This window comes from Oncorhynchus masou, chromosome 16, assembly GCF_036934945.1.
Source record: "Oncorhynchus masou masou isolate Uvic2021 chromosome 16, UVic_Omas_1.1, whole genome shotgun sequence".
Lineage (NCBI taxonomy): Eukaryota > Metazoa > Chordata > Actinopteri > Salmoniformes > Salmonidae > Oncorhynchus > Oncorhynchus masou.
Window position 1 is genome coordinate 41,786,569 of NC_088227.1, and position 24,563 is coordinate 41,811,131.

Below are 24,563 nucleotides of genomic sequence, written 5' to 3' on the forward strand. Positions count from 1 at the left end.
CACAATATCAACACCACAATATATAATACCCATCAACACCACAATATAATACCCATCAACACCACAATATAATACCCATCAACACCACAATATAATACCCATCAACACCACAATATAATACCCATCAACACCACAATATAATATAATACCCATCAACACCACAATATAATATAATACCCATCAACACCACAATATAATATAATACCCATCAACACCACAATATAATACCCATCAACACCACAATATAATACCCATCAACACCACAATATAATACCTATCAACACCACAATATAATATAATACCCATCAACACCACAATATAATACCCATCAACACCACAATATAATATAATACCCATCAACACCACAATATAATATAATACCCATCAACACCACAATATAATACCCATCAACACCACAATATAATACCCATCAACACCACAATATAATACCTATCAACACCACAATATAATATAATACCCATCAACACCACAATATAATACCTATCAACACCACAATATAATATAATACCTATCAACACCACAATATAATATAATACCCATCAACACCACAATATAATATAATACCCATCAACACCACAATATAATATAATACCCATCAACACCACAATATAATATAATACCTATCAACACCACAATATAATATAATACCTATCAACACCACAATATAATCAACACCCATCAACACCACAATATAATACCCATCAACACCACAATATAATATAATACCTATCAACACCACAATATAATATAATACCCATCAACACCACAATATAATACCCATCAACACCACAATATAATACCCATCAACACCACAATATAATATAATACCCATCAACACCACAATATAATATAATACCCATCAACACCACAATATAATACCTATCAACACCACAATATCATATAATACCCATCAACACCACAATATAATATAATACCCATCAACACCACAATATAATATAATACCCATCAACACCACAATATAATATAATACCTATCAACATCAACACCACAATATAATATAATACCCATCAACCACAATATAATATAATACCCATCAACACCACAATATAATACCCATCAACACCACAATATAATACCCATCAACACCACAATATAATATAATACCCATCAACACCACAATATAATACCCATCAACACCACAATATAATACCCATCAACACCACAATATAATACCCATCAACACCACAATATAATATAATACCTATCAACACCACAATATAATATAATACCTATCAACATCATAATATAATATTATGCCTATCAACACCACAATATAATATAATACCTATCAACATCATAATATAATATAATGCCTATCAACACCACAATATAATACCTATCAACACCACAATCTCTCTCTCACACACACACACTCCCTCTGTCACACACACACACACTCTCTCTCTCTCCCTCAAACACTCTCTCTCCCTCACACACACACTCTCTCTTTGTCACACACTCTTTCTCACACACACTCTCTCTCTCACACACACTCTCTCACACACACACAGTCTCTCTCCCTCACACACACACACACACACACACTCTCTCACACACACACAGTCTCTCTCCCTCACACACACACACACACACACACACACACACACACACACACACACACACACACACACACACACACACACACACACACACACACACACACACACACACACACACACACACACTGTATAATTCTGGATGATGCCCCCTGCAGTATACAACCCAAAGGGTTAACAGCCCTTCCCTTCCCTGCTCTCTCACCTGATAGGCTGCCAGGGCTTGATGCTGCCATTCCTCTTAGCCAATAGTAGGGCTCGGTGGTGATGTCATGGGGAAGGAGAGGGGCTGTGGCTGATGCTGCTGCTAGCCTGTATCCAAGGGGCCAGACAGACAGAGAAGGAGACAGACAGCCTGAAAATTGGGACCACACAGGCACCACCATCATCATCTCAGCACTGATCTGGAGGAGGGTAAGGCTAAACAACAGCTAGATATAGAGAGGGAGGTTGATATTACAGAGTTATAAAACTAGTTATGGGATGTTACAATGCAATGTTTTGTAGATGTAGTGCAGACATCATCTCAGCACACTGCTCTGGAGGGGGGTGGGGAGGGGGTCAGAATGCACCTCTGCTAAACACAACCTAGAAAGAGATGAAGGAGGTGATATTGGCTGTTATTAGTGTCGATGTCGTAGCTGGATCATGTCGTCTACAGTACTCCATTTACCCTCGACTCCACGCTGTCTCCATTGCAGCTCTCTGTCTGTGTGTGTGTGTGTGTGTGTGTGTGTGTGTGTGTGTGTGTGTGTGTGTGTGTGTGTGTGTGTGTGTGTGTGTGTGTGTGTGTGTGTGTGTGTGTGTGTGTGTGTGTGTGTGTGTGTGTGTGTAAACTTGCAGGGTGTGTGTATGTGTATTTGTTGTTTGTTAGCGAGTCTAAGATGTGTATGTAAGTAGTGTACCTATCGGTATATGTGTTATGGGCACGTCTGTCTGGGTGGAGAACAGATATTTGACAACATCTTCATAACCATGTGTTCGAAAACAGCATTTGCAGCTGAACAATATCACTCACAAATTACATGTAGATTAATGTCATTTGGATATCATCTGTGAATGGATATCCTCTTTGAATGGATATCATTTTGAATGGATATCATCTGTGTATGGATATCATCTTTGAATGGATATCATCTTTGAATGGTTATCATCTTTGAATGGATATCATCTGTGTATGGATATCATCTTTGGTGCACTGGCTTCACTCTGGGTGTATTTGGAGGACATCAGGTAATAGGATAATGAAAGGAGAGAGAGATAGGCAGGCAGGAAGCCTAGTGGTTAGAGCGTTGGAAATGTTGCAAGATCGAATCCCCGAGCTGACAAGGTAAAAATCTGTCGTTCTGCCCCTGAACAAGGCAGTTAAACTACTGTTCCTAGGCCGTGATTGAAAATAAGAATTTGTTCTTTAACTGACTTGCCTAGATAAATAAAGGTTAAAAGAGAGAGAGGTATGTCACATGGTAGTTTTTTTCTGTATAGAAAGGTAATAATTTTCGGGATGGTAAACCCATTTTAGTGTAAACATAAACAACTACAACCAGATATAAGTCAGTGTCGACTGTTTTCGACCTGCTCTACCGCACCTGCTGTCTCGACCTCTGAATGCTCAGCTATGAGAAGCCAACTGACATTTACTCCTGAGGTTTCATCTGTTTCACCCTCTACAACCACTGTGATTATTATCTGACCCTGTTGGTCATCTATGGATGTTTGAACGTCTTCAAGAACAATCTGGCCTTAAATGGTCATGTATTCTTATTAGCTCCCCCTGGCACAGACAGAAGAGGAGTGGCCACCCCTCAGAGCCTGGTTCCTCTCTAGGTTTCTTCCTGGGTTCCTGCCTTTCTAGGGAGTTTTTGCCACCGTGCTTCTACACCTGCATTGTTTGCTGTTTGGGGTTTTAGGCTGGTTTTCTGTAAAGCACTTGGTGACATCATCTGCATTGTTTGCTCTTTGGGGTTTTAGGCTGGGTTTCTGTAAAGCACTTTGTGACATCATCTGCATTGTTTGCTCTTTGGGGTTTTAGGCTGGGTTTCTGTAAAGCACTTGGTGACATCATCTGCATTGTTTGCTCTTTGGGGTTTTAGGCTGGGTTTCTGTAAAGCACTTGGTGACATCATCTGCATTGTTTGCTGTTTGGGGTTTTAGGCTGGGTTTCTGTAAAGCACTTGGTGACATCATCTGCATTGTTTGCTGTTTGGGGTTTTAGGCTGGGTTTCTGTAAAGCACTTGGTGACATCATCTGCATTGTTTGCTGTTTGGGGTTTTAGGCTGGGTTTCTGTAAAGCACTTGGTGACATCATCTGCATTGTTTGCTGTTTGGGGTTTTAGGCTGGGTTTCTGTACAGCACTTGGTGACATCATCTGCATTGTTTGCTGTTTGGGGTTTTAGGCTGGGTTTCTGTAAAGCACTTGGTGACATCATCTGCATTGTTTGCTCTTTGGGGTTTTAGGCTGGGTTTCTGTAAAGCACTTGGTGACATCATCTGCTGATGCAAAAAAGGCTTAATAAAAACATTTGATTGACATAGAAAAGGTAATGGACCTATATATTTTTTAAATTAGGTCATCTTTGAGAACTTAACAATTACCAACAAAACAAAAAAATAGACAGTCAGGGAGAATCTGAAATTCCAGAAATCAGGAATATTTTTGTCATGGTATATTATTATTATATTATTATTATTTATTATATTATTATTTATTATTATATGGCCCCCCTTGATTTTGTTATATTGTTTGAGTCAGTCAGATAACATTAGAATATGGCATAAGCTGTGACAAATTGTGTAGAATTGCAAAAAAATTGCTTCAAAATTGTAAAATGTTCTCTCAAAGTGCGTAGAATTGCAATTGTGCGATTAACCACGCCTACTACCACGCCCCCAGCCACGCCCACCACCTAAGCCTCATTTTGATCCATAAAAAAAATCCTGTTTGTTGACAGGCAGAGACAGAACCTAGAGGAGACACGCTGTAGTGTTTTCTATCACTGTACTAGGAATGATACTGTTCAGGATGGAGGCCCTACTTCAGCTGTAGCAGTATGGCAGGGTTTGATTGTGTTTATTTGGCTATATCTTTGAACCCGGCATTGATCCAAATGAGGAAAAAAGGTATTCATTCTATTTTCAATCTATAGCCATTTTTAGGCCCCTTGAAAAAAGTATATTTGAGGCTTTTGTTGTGGAATGTCAATTCAGTGTTGAGGATTCCATCTGAAGGTCTGGGGGTGGAGTCAGACACCTGCCGTTCCCTCTGCATGTCGCACAAGTTTGATTCATCATTATGCAGGGGTGACAGCCCCCCCTCAATCTGTATATATATTTCACCACCATAAACAACCTGATTATAAACATTCATGATGATTACCACCATAAACACCCTGATTATAAACATTCATGATGATTACCACCATAAACACCCTGATTATAAACATTCATGATGATTACCACCATAAACACCCTGATTATAAACATTCATGATGATTACCACCATAAACACCCAGATTATAAACATTCATGATGATTACCACCATAAACACCCTGATTATAAACATTCATGATGATTACCACCATAAACAACCTGATTCTAAACATTCATGATGATTACCACCATAATCACCCTGATTATAAACATTCATGATGATTACCACCATAAACACCCTGATTATAAACATTCATGATGATGATCCAAACCTCACTTTCCAAACAACTCTATACAGTTTGAGTTTCTCTAACTTTTAATCTCTGTTTTTATTCCTTGAATACATTTTTTCTATTTGAAGCCATTTTTTGTCATTATGACTTCAAGCATCGGTCTCTTGAACATAGTATGGTTAAACCCCAGAATATTTTAATATTCATTCTTAGAAAGTAAATCCTCATTGAAGCCCTTTTTATCTACAGGAGCAGCATTGTGAGGAGCTAATCTCTGGTGAGGAACACAGACACATTGGGAACATGACCCTAGCAGGTAAGATATAACTTGAAATATACTGTATATTAATTGTTTACTAAGTATCTATTATAATTTCAGACAGTATATACAGAGATACACAATACTCGGAATACTCCATAAGGACAAAGCGAAAACAGGATTTTAGAAATTTTTGCAAATTTATTCCAAATAAAATACTGAAATACCTTATTCAGTATTCAGACACTTTGCTATAAGACTCGAAATTGAGCTCAGATACAACCTGTTACCATTGATCATCCTAGAGATGTTTCTAAAACTTGATTGGGGTCCACCTGTGGTAAATTCAATTGATTGGACATGATTTGGAAAGGCACACACCTGTCTATAAAAGGTCCCACAGTTGACAGTGCATGTCAGAGCAAAAACCAAGCCACGAGGTCGAAGGAATTGTCTGTAGAGCTCTGAGACAGGATTGTGTCAAAGCACAGATCTGGGGAAGGGTACCAAAACATTTCTGCAGCATTGAAGGTCCCCAAGAACACAGTGGCCTCCATCATTCTTAAATGGAAGAAGTTTGGAACCAGCAAGGCTCTTTCTAGACCTGGCCGCCAGACCAAAACTGAGCAATCGGGGAAGAAGGGCCTTGGTCAGGGAGGTGACCTAGAACCTGATGGTCACTCTGACAGAGCTCCAGAGTTCCTCTGTGGAGATGGAAGAACCTTCCAGAAGGACAACTGTCTCTGCAGCACTCCACCAGGCCTTTATGGTAGAGTGGCCAGACAGAAGCCACACCTCAGTAAAAGGCCCATGACAGCCCACTTGGAGTTTGCCAAAGGGCACCTAAAGGACTCTCAGACCATGAGAAACAAGATTCTCTGGTTTGATGAAACCAAGATTGAACTCTTTGGCCTGAATGCCAAGCGTCACGTCTGGAGGAAACCTGTCACCATCCCTACGGTGAAGCATGGTGGTGGCAGCATCATGCTGTAGGGATGTTTTTCAGCGGCAGGGACTGAGAGACTAGTCAGGATCGATGGATAGATGAACGGAGAAAAGCACAGACCAGTCAGGACCTCAGACTGAGGTGAAGGTTCACCTTCCAACAGGACAACAACACTAAGCACTTAGCCAAGACAACGCAGGAGGGGCTTCAGGAGGGCAAGTCTCTGAATGTCTTTCAGTGGCCCAGCCAGAGCCTGGACTTGAACCCGATCAAACATCTCTGGAGAAACCTGAAAATAGCTGTTCAGCAACACTCTCCATTGCAACCTGACAGAGCTTGAGAGGATCTGCAGAGAAGAATGGGAGAAACTGCCCAAGTACAGGTGTGCCAAGCATGTAGCGTCATACCAAAGAAGACTCGAGGCTGTAATCACTGCCAAAGGTGCATCAACAAAAGTACTGAGCAAAGGGTCTGAATACTTAAGTAAATGTTATATTTCCGTGCAAAAAAATGGGGTATTGTGATGTCATTATGGGGTATTGTGATGTCATTATGGGGTATTGTGTGTAGATTGATGATGTTTTATTTTATTTAATCCATTTTAGAATAAGGCTGTAATTTAACAAAAATGTGGAAAAAGTCAAGAGGTCTGAATACTTTCCGAATGCTCTGTATATTATAGGGAGTTTGGGTTAACATTAGTCTGGCTTATTCTTGTGTTGGCTTGGAATGTGTGGCTAGGTTTACACTGTCAGAGTTAAACTGTACCCTACAGTTGACCTAGGCTAAGCTGAATACCAACAGCAGAGATTGGCTAGATGTGGATTTTGGTCTTGTCCTCTACTGACCGAACTTTTAATCTACTGGGGGGGGGTTCTGATCTCGCTGTGTAGCAAAACAGAGCTGGGTCACACGAGGCAACAAAAAAATCACTGTTGTTTTTTAAATTTAAATATATACATCTATATCCTGACTGATCTTTTGATAATGATAGTAATTAGTGATGATGGGCTCTTGTCACCCAGAACCAAATATCTGTCCAACTATTCAATTTGCCATTGAGTTTAACATTTAAATGTGAACCGTCTCAAGAGATAATAACGATGATGATGATGATGATGATCATGATGACAAACTACTACGTGTCTGTGTCTATTCTTTACTATTAACTGTGTGTGTGTGTGTGTGTGTGTGTGTGTGTGTGTGTGTGTGTGTGTGTGTGTGTGTGTGTGTGTGTGTGTGTGTGCGCGTGTGCGCGTGTGCGTGTGTGTGTGTGTGTGTGTCCTGCAGCGTACAAAGAGAAGTTGAAAGAGCTCCCCCTGGTGTCTCTGTTCTGCTCCTGCATCAACCCTCAGACCATCGACTGTAAGCCCATATACAAAGCAGAAGGTAAGACGACGCGTTTAGACACTCAGTACACCTATCTTGCACCTTGGATTCTCCAAAGTGTGGCGTTCAAACATTGCTCAACGGCTATCAAGGTTCTAACTTGTGCCAGGAAAACATTCCACCGCACCATTACACCACCGCCACCAGCCCGTACCGTTGACACCAGGCTGGATGGGTCCACGGACTCATGCTGTTTACACCAAATCCTGACTCTGCCATCAGCATTATGCAGCAAGAACCAAGATTGGTTGGACCAGGCAGTGTTTTTCCACTCTATTGTCCAGTGTTGATGATGGCGTTGCCCACTGGAGTCGCTTCTTCTTATTGTTTTTAGCTGATAGGAGTGAAACCCAGTGTGGTCGTCTGCTGCAAAAGCAGTTCCCTGACAAGGAACGACGAGTTCTGCATTCCGAGATTCCGTTCTGCGTTCCGAGATTCCGTTCTGCGTTCCGAGATTCCGTTCTGCGTTCCGAGATTCCGTTCTGCGTTCCGAGATTCCGTTCTGCGTTCCGAGATTCCGTTCTGCACACCACTGTTTTACTTTGCCTTGATACCTGTCTGCCTGCTTTATATATCAAGCCACGGCCATGTGACTCACTGTCTGTAGGAGCTATCCATTTTCATGTACGGTGTACCTAATAAACTGCCCACTGAGATTTAATTTATATACACCATGTGAATTGTTGGTTTCATGAGCTGAAATAAAAGGTCTCAGAAATATTTCATATGCATTAAAAACATATTTTTCTTAAACTGTTTGCACAAATTTGTTTACATCCCTGTTAGTGAGCATTTCTCTTTCGCCAAGATAATCCATCCACCTGACAGGTTTGGCATATCAAGAAGCTGATTCAACAGCATGTACATTACACAGGTGAACCTTGTGCTGGGGACAATAAAAGCCACTCTAAAATGTGCAGTTTTGTCACACAGCACAATGCCACAGTTGTCTCAAGTTTTGAGGGGGCTTGCAATTGGCATGCTGACTGCATGAATGTCCACCAGAGCTTTTACCAGAAAAGTGAATGTTAATTTATCTACCATAAGCCTCCTCCAACATCGTTTTAGAGAATTTGGCAGTACGTCCAACCGGCCTCACAACCGCAGACCACGTGTATGTTGTCGTGTGGGCGAGCAGTTTGCTGTTCACAACGTTTACATCAGAGTGTCCCATGGTGGCGATCGGGTTAGGGTATGGGTAGCCGTAAGCTACGGACAACAAACACAATTGCATTTTATCAATGGCAATTTGAATGCACAGAGATATCGTGATGAGATCCTGAGGCCCATTGTCGTGCCATTCACCCGCCCCCATCACCTCATGTTTCAGGGTGATAATGCACGGCCCCATGTCGCAATGATCTGTACACATTTCCTTGAAGCTGAAAATGTCCCAGTTCTTCCATGACCTACATACTCACCAGACATATCACCCATTGAGCATGTTTGGGATGCTCTGGATCGACGTGTACGAGAGCGTGTTCAAGTTCCCGCCAATATCCAGCAACTTTGCACAGCCATTGAAGAGGAGTAGGACAACGTTCCACATGCCACAATCAACACCCTGATCAACTCTATGTAAAGGAGATGAGATGTCGCGCTACATGAGTCAAATGGTGGTCACACCAGATACCGACTGGTTTTCTGATCCACGCCCCCTACCTTTTTTAACGGTATCAGTGACCAACAGATGCAGACCTGTATTCCTAGTCATGTGAAAGATTAGGGCCTAATTCATTTATTTCAATTGACTGATTATCTTATATGAACTATACGTCTGTAAAATCTTCTAAATGTTTGCATGTTGCGTTTATATTTTGGTTGGTACACTTGAGACTTGCTCCTGTATTAACCTGTAGGGTTCCCTGATTATATGTTTTGTTCAGTATAGTTCCTGATGACATCACAGTACAACATATTCAGACAGAAATTAAGAAATTATATAGAAATTATATAGAAATATATAGAAATTATATATATTATATTATATTATTTAAAAAATATATGTATTAACATATATAACTAGTATAACTAGTATATAACTAGTTATCTAAAGGATTGTGTTTTAAAGTGCTTACCTCCAGTCTCTCCTGTACCATCCCCAGATGCGGTGGATCTGGGCTGGTGTGTGATAAAGGACGTGGAGGTGATAGAGTTGAACAAACGTGCGTCGGGCCAGGCCTTCGAGGTCATCCTGAAGCCCCCTTCGTTTGATGGCATCCCAGAGCTCAACGTTACCATGCCCCAACGCAGGGAACTCTCCATGGAGGAGATCCAGAATAAACTAGAGGCTGCAGAGGAGAGGAGGAAGGTGAGGAGACATGAATTGAGGATATATTCATGTACACACGCACACACAAACCATAGAGATAGATAAAGGACTAGTGCCCAAAGACCTGTTTTAGCATGGAAATCTCCATTGAGGACTTTCACAATTTTGAAGTAGTCAAATGGGTGGGACTTATCGGTTAAGGAAGGATCGTTTAAGGAAGGATCGGTTAAGGAAGGATCACATAATTCCATCCAGGTCAACAGGAGAGATCAGCCAGTGAATTAAACTTGTGAACAAATATTCCATTACTCCAGGTGGCAGTAAATCGCCAACTTTGACTTTATACCTTTTCAAACAACACACTCTGGGAGGCAGTATGCACCCTTTCAGTTTACCAACTCATAGAAGTACTCGAAGAAAATTGACTTCAAAATGGAGATGGCCTCAACGGCGCTACCCATGATCTCAAATATGCTGTAATGGCACAGATATAATGTCCTCTAACTATCTCTATGGCACAAACACACCTGTCTGTATCCTGCACCTGATACTCTCACACCGCCCTCTAGTGCCAGGAGGCTGAGCTGCTGAAGCACCTGGCAGAGAAGAGAGAGCACGAGAGAGAGGTGATCCAGAAGGCCTTTGAGGAGAACAACAACTTCATCAAGAACTCCAAGGAGAAGCTGGAGCAGAAGATGGAGGCCAACAAGGAGAACAGAGAGGCTCTGCTGGCGGCCATGTTGGAACGGCTGCAGGAGAAGGTAATGTTTAACTGTCTTCTCTTTCTTTCTCTTGAGTTTCTCTCTCTTTCTCTCTAGTCAGTCTTTCTGTTTCTGTCTATGTCTGTCTGTATCTCTCTCTCTCTCTTCCTTGACTTCCTTGACCTGGATCCTTTGTTTGGACTTCCCGAGGCAGACCCTTTCATCCCGGGTGCTACAACAAAACGTTGATGCCGGAGGATAGAGAGGAGAGATGAGGTTTCCAGTCAGGCGGCGAGCAAACCGTCCACTGCTTCTGAGTATATTACTCGCTAACTGTCAGTCCTTGGACAATAATGTAGACAAGATCAGGCCGAGGATCTCCCCCTGTTTTACGGAATCGCGGCTCTCCCCCCAATATATTGTCACCATGTATACAACCAGCGGGGTTCTCCGTACATCACACGGACAGGAAGAAAGAACTCTCTGGGAAGAACAAAGGTGGAGGGGTATGTCTCATGGTTAACAACTCATGGTGTGATTGTGCTAACGTACAGAAACTCAAGTCCTTTTGGTCTCCCGATCTGGAAATCCTCACCATCAAATATTGACCGCATTACCTCCCAAGATAATTTTATTTGGTTATTGTCACTGCGGTGTATATCCCCCCCCAAACCGACACGGCTCTCAAGGAACGACACTGCACTTTGTGCAAACTGGAAACTGCATATCCTGAGGCCGCATTTATTGTGGCTGGAGAATTTAATAAAGTAAATCTGAGGAGAACGCTCCCAAAAATCTACCAACACATCTCCTGTGCTACACGCGGATAGAACACGCTTGACCATTGCTACTCTCCCTTCCGGGATGGCTACAAGGCCACCCCCAACCCCCACTTAGGCAAACTAGGAATGCCATCAGAGGATGGACTGTTTAAAGTAAGACCGGAATCGAGCCGAAGCCTCATAAAACAGTTTGAGGTTCCAACGCATATTGAATAAAATATTTTCTAGTTTCAGAGAGCACAACACATCACTCACCCAATATTTATAAGATGGGGGAGCTGCCATCTAGCCGTCTAGCTAAAAGAGTTGTATAAGCTACAGTGTCCGACTGAATTCTTGACAGGGGGGTACCTATGGTCAGTACTCCAAAAAGGTCTGTCAGAGGAGACGGATCTATAACAGTGTCATATATATCAGAGAAACATTTAAATATTCATTCCCAGAAACCTGACAGTTTGTGACAGCCCCAAAACATATGATACAGTGTGGCTGGTTCCGTTTTACATCGGACACAGGTACGATCAAAATCAGAATATATTCTTTCGAGTTTGGCCCCAGACCAGTGGATACGGTTAACCACCTTGAATTGAATGAGGCTGTGTCTAGTGCTAACAGGGGATGAATGCACCCTGTGCAGCACAGATTCCCCGGTGTCATCTGCAAGTTCCTCCCACAAATCCTTTTCCCATCGAGTCTTTAAAGGAAACAAAGAAGAGTTCTGTAAGTGATTAATGATTGCATATACATCTGAAATTGCACCCATCGGAAGCTTGTTTAGCTCAAAGATGCTCTCAAAGATGCTCTCAAAGATGCTGTATTCGAAGGCCTATGGGGAAATGCAGGTGTGTTAGCTCTGACAAAGTTCATAGTCTGGAGATAGCGGACAAAGTGGGATTTTGGGGAGGTTGAACTTTTCATGATGCAAATGTATCATCAAAGAATAATTGGACTAATGAGGAGAGGCCTAGTGAGTGCCACTTGCCAAAAGCCAAATCATTTAAAGATGGAGGAAAATAAAACGGAACTGATTCCCAATTTTAAGAGACTGCTTTACAATTGGGTTGACACACCTTTTGCTTAGGGACACTGGGAGAGACAAGCACAACACAGAAGAAAGAGCAGCAGGTTTACATGATTCAGACTCCATCTGGACCCAGAGTGGTCTAGGGCCAGTAGGTTCAGTCTGCAGCCAGTACAAAAGGGCTCTGAAATTTGCAGCCCAATAGTATGTATGAACATTTGGAAGATCTAAACCCCCCAATGTCTTAGACTCCTGTAAATGTTTTATACCAATCCGTGGTACCTTGCCATCCCAAATAAAATACATGAATGTTTGATCCAGTTAATTAAAAAAAAAGATTTTGGAATAAAAATGGGTAAACATTGAAATAAATGTAAAAATTTGGTCAACACATTCATTTGAATGACATTAATTCTTCCAATAAGATAAAAAGGTAGAAACTTCCAAAAAGTTAGATTGTTTCAAACTGCTGGAGCAACAATGTTTTCCTTAAACAAATTGGAATATTTCCATGTCATTTCCATGTAACTCCCAAGTAGGTGAATTGATCAAATCAAATGTATTTATATAGCCCTTCGTACATCAGCTGATATCTCAAAGTGCTGTACAGAAACCCAGCCTAAAACCCCAAACAGCAAGCGATGCAGGTGTAGAAGCACGGTGGCTAGGAAAAACTACCTAGAAAGGCCAAAACCTAGGAAGAAACCTAGAGAGGAACTAGGCTATGAGAGGTGGCCAGTCCTCTTCTGGCTGTGCCGGGTGGAGATTATAACAGAACATGGCCAAGATGTTCAAATGTTCATAAATGAATAATAATAATCACAGGCAGAACAGTTGAAACTGGAGCAGCAGCACGGCCAGGTGGACTGGGGACAGCAAGGAGTCATCATGTCAGGTAGTCCTGAGGCATGGTCCTAGGGCTCAGGCCCTCCAAGAGAGAGAAAGAAAGAGAGAAAGAGAGAATTAGAGAGAGCATACTTAAATTCACACAGGACACCAGATAGGACAGGAGAAGTACTCAAGATATAACAAACTGACCCCAGCCCCCTGACACACGAACTACTGCAGCATAAATACTGGAGGCTGAGACAGGAGGGGTCAGAAGACACTGTGGCCCCATCCGATGACACCCCCGGACAGGGCCAAACAGGAAGGATATAACCCCACCCACTTTGCCAAAGCACAGCCCCCACACCACTAGAGGGATATCTTCAAACACCAACTTACCATCCTGAGACAAGGCCGAGTATAGCCCACAAAGATCACCACCACGGCACAACCCAAGGGGGGGGGGCGCCAACCCAGACAGGAAGATCACATCAGTGACTCAACCCACTCAAGTGACGCACCCCTCCTAGGGACGGTATGAGAGAGCCCCAGCAAGCCAGTGACTCAGCCCCTGTAATAGGGTTAGAGGCGGAGAATCCCAGTGGAAAGAGGGGAACCGGCCAGGCAGAGACAGCAAGGGCGGTTCGTTGCTCCAGAGCCTTTCCGTTCACCTTCACACTCCTGGGCCAGACTACACTCAATCATATGACCCCCTGAAGAGATGAGTCTTCAGTAAAGACTTAAAGGTTGAGACCGAGTTTGCGTCTCTCACATGGGTAGGCAGACCATTCCATAAAAATGGAGCTCTATAGGAGAAAGCCCTGCTGTTTGCTTAGAAATTCTAGGACAGATGCAGAGCCTCGGTCTGATGCCATTAAAAGATAATTTACCACCTTCACAAGTGCAGTCTCAGTGCTATGATGGAGTCTAAAACCAGACTGAAGCATTTTGTATACATTGTTTGTCTTCAGGAAGGCAGTGAGTTGCTGCGCAACAGCCTTTTCTAACATTTTTGAGAGGAATGGAAGATTCGATATAAGCTGATAGTTTTTTATATTTTCTGGGTCAAGGTTTGGCTTTTTCAAGAGAGGCTTTATTACTGTCACTTTTAGTGAGTTTGGTACACATCCGGTGGATATAGAGCTGTTTATTATGTTCAACATAGGAGGGCCAAGCACAGGAAGCAGCTCTTTCAGTAGTTTAGTTGGAATAGGGTCCAGTATGCATCTTGAAGGTTTTGAGGCCATGATTATTTTCATCATTGTGTCAAGAGATATAGTACTAAAACACTTGAGTGTCACTCTTGATCCTACGTCCTTGCAGAGTTGTGCAGACTCAGGACAACTGAGCTTTAAAGGAATACGCAGATTTAAAGAGGAGTCCGTAATTTGCTTTCTAATAATCATGATCTTTTCCTCAAAGAAGTTCATGAATTTATTACTGCTGAAGTGAAAGCCATCCTCACTTGGGGAATGCTGCTTTTTAGTTAGCTTTGCGACAGTATCAATAAGGAATTTAGGATTGTTCTTATTTTCCTCAATTAAGTTGGAAAAATAGGATGATTGAGCAGCAGTAAGGGCTCTTCGATACTGCACTGTACTGTCTTTCCAAGCTAGTCAGAAGACTTCCAGTTTGGTGTGGCGCCATTTCCGTTCCAATTTTCTGGAAGCTTGCTTCAGAGCTCTGGTATTTTCTCTATACCAGGGAGCTAGTTTCTTATGAGAAATGTTTTTAGTCTTTAGGGGTGTAACTGCATCTAGGGTATTGCGCAAGGTTAAATTGAGTTCCTCAGTTAGGTGGTAAACTGATTTTTGTCCTCTGGCGTCATTGGATAGACAGAGGGAGTCTAGAAGGACATCAAGGAATCTTTGTGTTGTCTGTGAATTTATAGCATGACTTTTGATGTTCCTTGGTTGGGGTCTGAGCAGATTATTTGTTGCAATTGCAAACATAATAAAATGGTGGTCTGATAGTCCAGGATTATGAGGAAAAACACTAAGATCCACAACATGTATTCCATGGGACAGAACTAGGTCCAGAGTATGACTGTGACAGTGAGTGGGTCCATTGTTCCCGGACAATCCTAAACTGAAAGCTTGTAAAAGAGCACTTTAAAGCAGCCTTATTTACAGGAAAAAGCTCACTCTTGCCAAGATTCAGCTTCTACCCTGAGATTGATCCAAACTTTTTAAGAACAGATAAGGCACGTGGTAATGAGGTATCAGGGTTGGAGATAAACAAAAGGAGGTTGTCAGCATATAGTGAGACTTTCTGCTCTAAGCCCGTCCTGATTATTCCTTGAAAGGCATCATTAGAGTGCAGTGAGACGGCGAAGGGCTAAATTGCCAAAGCAAACAACAAGAGGGAGAGTGGACAACCCTGTCTGGATCCACGGTGCAAGGGAAAATAGTCAGAGGACAAGTTGTTAGTCCGTACCGTACCATGGGAAAAAAATAAAGAATCTTTATTCATGCAATGAATTTGTGGTCAAGGCCAAATCTATAATGGGCAGCTGTTAAGTAGTCCCACTCAATGCTGTCAAAAGCTTTTTCCGCATCGAACGAGACCACTCCTTCCAGGTCCCCCGACGCTGGGGAGTACAGTATATTCATAAGGTGTCTAATATAGAAAATGCATATTTCTCATATAGCCAGTCTGGTCCGAGTGTATTACTTGGTGTAGCGAGTCTTCCATACGGTTGGCTAAAAGATTGGCTAGGATGTTAGAATAAATAAAATGGACAAACTCCTTATCTGAGAGTAAAATGGGGTTAAGATGCCATTGATAACACTTAGGAGGTCACTGGGGAAACTCTAGTTCAAGCACTAATGGTGAATGGTCAGAAATAACAATACTCTCGTAAGTACACTGCCGAAGGTTAAGTTTTTATTCCAAAAATAAGTAATCAGTGCGGGAGTATGTTTGATGAACATGAGAAAAAAAGGAATACTGTCTGTAGGGTTTAGGAAACGGCAGGCCTCACTTATACTGTAGCATATTTCTGAAGAAAAGATTGAATAAGTAGGGCACATTCAGATGGGCCTGTAGTTTATCGTGAGGACTTGTCAAGAACTGGGGACATCGTACAGTTGAAATCCCTAAAATCTAAATTGGGGATACGTTATAACTAAACTACTTACTATCCACAGTTCGCAAGCAACAGTTGCTGATCTATGATCAAGTTCAAGACTTCTTGACGTGGCGTTGAATGTGAGCCATAGCCTCCTCCGGAGATTGAAAGGTGTAGTCTTTACCATCATGAGAAAGCCATAGACGGGCCGGGAATAGCAGGGTAGCCTAGTGGTTAGAGCGTTGGACTAGTAACCGGAAGGTTGCAAGTTCAAACCGCCGAGCTGACAAGGTACGAATCTGTCGTTCTGCCCCTGAACAGGCAGGTAACCCACTGTTCCTAGGCCGTCACTGAAATTTGTTCTTAACTGACTTAAGTTAAATAAAGGTAAAATAAAAAAAATAAAAAAAATCGAAGTCCATACTTCCCACCTGGACGGTCCAGTAGTAGTCGTTTGGCCCGAAAGCTGCACGCTGCCTGGACACAGTAGGGGGAGTAGTCCTGGTAGATGGAGAAGCTCTGTCTTTGAAAGCTCAGAGTGGTGTTGCGGGCTCGTCGGACAATCTCCATCAAGATCATCAAGGACCTCAGCTACCCAAGCAACAGCCTGTTCACCCAGCTACCATCTACAGGTGCATCTACAGCTGGGTCAGAGAGAATGAAATACAGCTTCTTTCTCCAGGCCATCAGACTGCTGAATAGTCAATATTAGCCAGCCTCCTCCCCTTATGCACCTTAGGGACTGCTGCCACATGTACATAGAGTCTTTGAACACTGGTCACTTAATAATGTTCACATCATGTTTATTGTTCTGAAATCGTTTATGTAGTTAGGAACAGATAAGATTTGAGCTCTGAAAAAGTTAACTCATTCATTACCCACTTTATATGTACATATTGTATTCCAGGCATAGCTCATCCCATACAACTACTGCTTGTACATACTGTATTCCGGACATAGCTCATCCCATACAACTACTGCTTGTACATACTGTATTCTGGACATAGCTCATCCCATACAACTACTGCTTGTACATACTGTATTCGGGACATTGCTCATCCCATATAACTACTGCTGGGCATACTGTATTCTGGACATAGCTCATCCTATATAACTACTGCAGGGCATACTGTATTCTGGACATAGCTCATCCTATATAACTACTGCTGGGCATACTGTATTCTGGACATAGCTCATCCTATATAACTATTGCTGGGCATACTGTATTCTGGACATAGCTCATCCTATATAACTACTGCTGGGCATACTGTATTCTGGACATAGCTCATCCTATATAACTATTGCTGGGCATACTGTATTCTGGACATAGCTCATCCTATATAACTACTGCTGGGCATACTGTATTCTGGACATAGCTCATCCTATATAACTACTGCTGGGCATACTGTATTCTGGACATAGCTCATCCTATATAACTACTGCTGGGCATACTGTATTCTGGACATAGCTCATCCTATATAACTACTGCTGGGCATACTGTATTCTGGACATAGCTCATCCTATATAACTACTGCTGGGCATACTGTATTCTGGACATAGCTCATCCTATATAACTACTGCTGGGCATACTGTATTCTGGACATAGCTCATCCTATATAACTACTGCTGGGCATACTGTATTCTGGACATAGCTCATCCTATATAACTATTGCTGGGCATACTGTATTCTGGACATAGCTCATCCTATATAACTACTGCTGGGCATACTGTATTCTGGACATAGCTCATCCTATATAACTATTGCTGGGCATACTGTATTCTGGACATAGCTCATCCTATATAACTACTGCAGGGCATACTGTATTCTGGACATAGCTCATCCTATATAACTACTGCTGGGCATACTGTATTCTGGACATAGCTCATCCTATATAACTACTGCTGGGCATACTGTATTCTGGACATAGCTCATCCTATATAACTACTGCTGGGCATACTGTATTCTGGACATAGCTCATCCTATATAACTACTGCTGGGCATACTGTATTCTGGACATAGCTCATCCTATATAACTACTGCTGGGCATACTGTATTCTGGACATAGCTCATCCTATATAACTACTGCTGGGCATACTGTATTCTGGACATAGCTCATCCTATATAACTATTGCTGGGCATACTGTATTCTGGACATAGCTCATCCTATATAACTACTGCTGGGCATACTGTATTCTGGACATAGCTCATCCTATATAACTACTGCTGGGCATACTGTATTCTGGACATAGCTCATCCTATATAACTACTGCTGGGCATACTGTATTCTGGACATAGCTCATCCTATATAACTACTGCTGGGCATACTGTATTCTGGACATAGCTCATCCTATATAACTACTGCTGGGCATACTGTATTCTGGACATAGCTCATCCTATATAACTACTGCTGGGCATACCTTTTCCTCCTTATCTACTGTCTATACTGCCTTTACACATCAGGTATTTACATCCTGGACCCTGCTATTTCTTAATCTCTTGTTTATTCTTATTTTATTTTTCTTATTCTACTCTACTCTCAGTGTATTTCACTGCTGGAAACAAAAGCTGCACTTGCTTTATCATCTGCTCATCTGTGTACGTGACAAATACACTTAAAAAAAATATATATATATATTTTTCTAGAATGTATCGTTTTTACATGTTTTATTTTATTTTCATCATAACACATCATATCATAACAAAATCGAATCTATAATCCTCTCCACTAAGATCTCAAATAAAATAAAAATTACAAATATTTTATCGACACTGAATGACTTACATAACACTACATGACAATAAGTATGTGGACACCTGCTTGTCGAACATCTCATTCCAAAATCATGGACATTCATATGGAGTTGGTCCCCCCTTGCTGCTATAACAGCCTCCACTTCTGGGAAGAGTTTCCACTAGTTGTTGGAACATTGCTGCTATAACAGCCTCCACTCTTCTGGGAAGAGTTTCCACTAGTTGTTGGAACATTGCTCTGGGGACTTGTTTCCATTCAGTCCCAGGAGCATTAGTGAGGTTGGGCTCTCAGTCGGTGTTCCAATTCATCCCAAAGGTGTTCGATGGGGTTGAGGTCAGGGCTCTAATCAGGCCAATCAAGCTATTCCACACCAATCTTGACAAACCATTTCTGTTTAGACCTCGTTTTGTGCACGGGGGCATTGTCATGCTGAAACAAGAAAGGGCCTCCCCCAAACGGTTGCCACAACCTGGGGCGGCAGGTAGCCTAGTGATTAGAGCGTTGGACTAGTAACCGAAAGGTTGCAAGATTGAATCCTCGAGCTGACAAGGTAAAAAAAAATCTGTCGTTCTGCCCCTGAACAAGGCTGTTAAACCACTGTTCCCAGGCCATCATTGAAAATAAGAATGTGTTCTTAACTGACTTGCCTAGTTAAATAAAGGCATAAAAATGTTGGAAGCACAGAACTGTCAAGAATGTCTTTGTATGCTGTAGTGTTAAGATTTCCCTTCACTGGAACTAAGGGGCCCAAACCATGAAAAACAGCCGCAGAACATTATTCCTCCTCCACCAAACTTTACAGTTGGCAATATGCATACGGGCAGGTGTTTTCCTGGCATTCGCCAAATCCAGATTTGTCTGTCGGACTGCCAGATGATGTAGCGTGATTCATCACTCCAGCTAACGCTTGTCATTGCGCATGGTGATCTTAGGCTTCGCCATGGAAACCCATTTCATGAGGCTCCCGACGAACAGTTATTGTGCTGACGTTGCTTCCAGAGGCAGTTTGGATCTTGGTCGTAAGTGTTGCAACTGAGGACAAATGATTTTTACGCGCAGCGTCCCGTTCTGTGAGCTTGTGTGGTCTACCACATCGCGGCCGAGCCGTTGTTGCTCCTAGACGTTTCCAATTCCCAATAATGGCACTACAGTCGACCGGGGGCAGGTCTATTAGGGCAAAAATTTGATTAACTGACTTGTTGGAATGGTGGCACGTTGAAAGTCACTGAGCTCTTCAAGGCCATTTTACTGCCAATGTTTGTCTATGGAGATTGCATGGCTGGGTGCTCGATTTTATGCACCTGTTACCAACGGGTCTGGCTGAAATAGCCCGAATCCACTCATTTGAAGGGATGTCTAGATACTTTTGTTAATATTAGGATTTTTTTTGTTTCATGCAGTTTTTATGTCTGGATATTATTCATGCCAGTAGATTCCTGAATGTAAATATTGCTGTTGTTGTTTTCCTGTGTGGCAGGACAAACATGCAGAAGAGGTGAGGAAAAAGGTACTAGCCTTGGCAGATGTGGTGGATCTGGGCTGGTGTGTGATAAAGGACGTGGAGGTGATAGAGTTGAACAAACGTGCGTCGGGCCAGGCCTTCGAGGTCATCCTGAAGCCCCCGTCGTTCGATGGCGTCCCAGAGCTCAACGTTACCATGCCCCAACGCAGGGAACTCTCCATGGAGGAGATCCAGAATAAACTAGAGGCTGCAGAGGAGAGGAGGAAGGTGAGGAGGACAGTGTGGAGAGGAGAAACAAACACACACATATAAACGCATACACACACACGCTCACTTTCACAAAAATATGGAATGCACACACATACACCGACACACAGACACACAGACACACACACAAGCATGCATATACAGTACGTGTGCACAAACACACTCGCCATAATCCATGTCTGTCTGTATCCTGCACCTGATACTCTCACACCGCCCCCTAGTGCCAGGAGGCTGAGCTGCTGAAGCACCTGGCAGAGAAGAGAGAGCACGAGAGAGAGGTGATCCAGAAGGCCTTTGAGGACAACAACAACTTCATCAAGAACGTCAAGGAGAAGCTGGAGCACAAAATGGAGGCCAACAAGAAGAACAGAGAGGCTCTGCTGGCGGCCATGTTGGAACGACTGCAGGAGAAAGTAATGTTTAGCTGTGATCTCTCTCTTTCGCTCTATTCTCTGTGAGTCTGTCTCATTCTCTCTCTCAGGAGAAGGTTATGTTTAGCTGTGATCTCTCTCTTTCTCTCTATTCTCTCTTCAGTCTGTGAGTCTGTCTGTCTGTCTGTCTGTCTGTCTGTCTCTCTCTCTCTCTCTCTCAGGAGAAGGTAATGTTTAGCTGTGATCTCTCTTTCTCTCTTCAGTCTGTGAGTCTGTCTCTCTCTCTCTCTTTCTCTCTCTCTCTCTCTCTCTCTCTCTCTCTTTTCTCTCTCTCTCTCTCTCTCTCTCTCAGGAGAAGGTAATGTTTAGCTATGATCTCTCTCTTTCTCTCTTCAGTCTGTGAGTCTGTCTGTCTCTCTCTCTCTCTCTCAGGAGGAGGCAATGTTTTGCTACTATCTGGCTCTCCTTTCGTTCTCTTGATTGTCTCTCTCACACACACACACACACACACACACACACACACACACACACACACACACACACACACACACACACACACACACACACACACACACACACACACACACACAGTCCCGCTCTCTCTAGTCTTTCTCTCTAGTCACTCATTCTCTCTGTGTCTGTCTGTCTGTCTGTCTCTCTCTCTCTCTCTCACACACACTCTGTCCCTCTCTCTCACACACACACTCTCTCTCTCCCTCACACACTGTCCCTCTCTCTCCCTCTCTCTCACACACACTGTCCCTCTCTCTCCCTCTCTCTCACACACACTCTGTTCCTCTCTCTCCCTCTCTCTCTCTCAACTACATACATTTTCAAACTTCTACAGTCTTGATGAATAATACATGGAGTATTATATATTTGTATTTCTCCCTTGGCTTAGGTTTCTTGTCTTATAATTCCCTTGTTGAGTCCCTCCCTTCTTGAATGTTTTCAAGTTGAATCTGTTTACATCTGGATCATTAATGCTAATAGATTCCTGAATGTAAATATTGTTGTTGTTTTTGTTGTTTTTCAGGAAGAACACGCATTAGAGGTGAGGAAGAAAAAAGAACTGAAGGAGGAGGCCTGCCGTTAGACGAGTGGAAAGATAGAGGGAGAGAAAACGGAGGAGTGGTTTTGTGTCATTAAAAAAAAACAAGAGATCAAGACAATGAGGGAAAAAAAGGAAAACCAAAAGCTGCCCCATCAGAACGATGAAGACAGGAGTTGATGTACTGTACCAGTCAAAAGTTTGGACACAAATATTCATTCAAGGTTTGTTTTTTTGTGATTTTTTTTACTATTTTCTACATCGTAGAATAATAGTGAAGACATCAAAACTATGACATAACACATATGGAATCATGTCGTAACCAAAAAAGTGTTAAACAAATCAAAACATATTTTAGATTTTAGATTCTTCAAAGTAGCCACGCTTTGCCTTGATGACAGCTTTGCACGCTCTTGCTATTCTCTCAACCAGCTTCATGAGGAATGCTTTTCCAACAGTCTTCAAGGAGTTCCCACATATATGCTGAGCACTTGTTGGCTGCTTTTCTTTCACTCTGCGTTCCAACTCATCCCAAACCATCTCAATTGGGTTGAAATCGGGTGATTGTGGAGGCCAGGTCATCTGATGGAGCATTCCATTACTCTTTGGTCAAATAGCCCTTACATGGCCTGGAGGTGTGTTGGGTCATTGTCCTGTTGAAAAACAAATGATTGTCCCTGTAAGCGCAAACCAGATGGGATGGCGTATTTCTGCAGAATGCTGTGGTAGCCATGCTGGTTAAGTGTGCCTTGAATTCAAAATTATTCACAGTGTCATCAGCAAAGCACCCCCACACCATCACACCTCCTCCTCCATGCTTCATGGTGGGAACCACACATGTGGAGATGATCCGTTCACCTACTCTGCATCTCACACAGCGGTTGGAACCAAAAATCTCACATTTGGACTCATCAGATCAAAGAACAGATTTCCACTGGTCTAATGTCCATTGCTTGTGCTTCTTGGCCCAAGCAAGTCTCTTCTTATTATTGGTGTCCTTTAGTAGTGGTTTCTTTGCAGCAATTCAACCATGCAGGCTTGATTTCACTCAGTGTCCTCTGAACAGTTGATGTTGAGATGTGTCTGTTACTTGAACTCTGTGAAGCATTTATTTGGGCTGCAATCTGAGGTGCAGTTAACTCTAAAGAACTTATCCTCTGCAGCAAAAGTAACTCTGGGTCTTCCTTTCCTGTCGCAGTCCTCATGAGAGACAGTTTCATCATAGCGCTTGATGTTTTTAAAATATATTTTGATTTGTTTAACACTTTTTTGGGTTACTACATGATTCCATATGTGTTATTTCATAGTGTTGATGTCTTCACTATTATTCTACAATGTAGAAAATAGTAAAAAAAAAAAAAAAAAAAAAAAAAAAAAAAACACTTGAATGAGTCGGTGCGTCCAAACTTTTGACTGCTACTGTACGCGTCAACGATTTGGAACAAGCGCACAAACTAAACAGTTTCTACTGGGGGGATTTGACTACATACAACAAAAACATTGCGATGAAATGATGAAATACAAGAGAAAATAAGAAGTGAATGCAGTGCTTGTCTGGCTGGCAGATCACGGTGTGCACGAATGAGGAAGTGGTCTGGTGGAGTGAGGGGGGTGATGTAAATGATTATGTTAGAATGGGTATGGTGCCATAGTCAACTACAGAACAGTTACTGTAAATTAGGCTACAACGCAACACCCTTATAGAGCCCATAGTTTACACGCCTCACATCCACGCTCATACACAATCTCTCTGTATCTCACATGCAAGCTCTTACACATAAGAGCTATTTATACCGTGAAACATTTTAACCTGTAGCTTTAACAGAATGCTGTAAACGTGTTCCATTCGTGCGCTATTTTGAATTTACCAGGAAACACTATAAATGATGAATGATTTGTGAATGACAGATAAAAGATTGAGTTGTGTCATTGGAAAAATCTCTCAAGTAAACTTTATCAACTTTAGTTAGTGATAGTAAATTGACTTCATCCATATTGCTACAGACTTAGAGTACAAAATGAACTCTGTTTAATGGACAGATGATCATCACTTTCTTTTTTTAACCACGACTCAATAAAAAAAATCACTCCGATACAAAAGAACATGGAGCACATCTTGGACGTTAGG

At 42.2% G+C, this 24,563-nt stretch overlaps 1 protein-coding gene across 1 annotated transcript; it reads left to right on the top strand.

The window, feature by feature from the left end:
• Positions 1-1,926: 1,926 nt before the first annotated feature.
• On the top strand, positions 1,927-22,710 carry stmn4 (stathmin-like 4). The gene is made up of 8 exons (XM_064991689.1): positions 1,927-2,012; positions 5,513-5,579; positions 7,759-7,857; positions 9,963-10,168; positions 10,699-10,890; positions 20,762-21,013; positions 21,235-21,426; positions 22,421-22,710. The coding sequence occupies exons 2-8, from the start codon at positions 5,567-5,569 to the stop codon at positions 22,478-22,480; spliced, it is 1,014 nt and encodes a 337-aa protein (XP_064847761.1). The 5' UTR covers positions 1,927-2,012; positions 5,513-5,566; the 3' UTR covers positions 22,481-22,710.
• Positions 22,711-24,563: the final 1,853 nt, after the last annotated feature.

What these genes read in the sequence shown, in the direction of transcription:
- stmn4 (XM_064991689.1), top strand. An exon ending in GCCCATATACAAAGCAGAAG is followed by an intron (nt 7,858 to 9,962) that starts GTAAGACGACGC and finishes TACCATCCCCAG; the next exon opens with ATGCGGTGGATCTGGGCTGG. An exon ending in TGGAACGACTGCAGGAGAAA is followed by an intron (nt 21,427 to 22,420) that starts GTAATGTTTAGC and finishes GTTGTTTTTCAG; the next exon opens with GAAGAACACGCATTAGAGGT.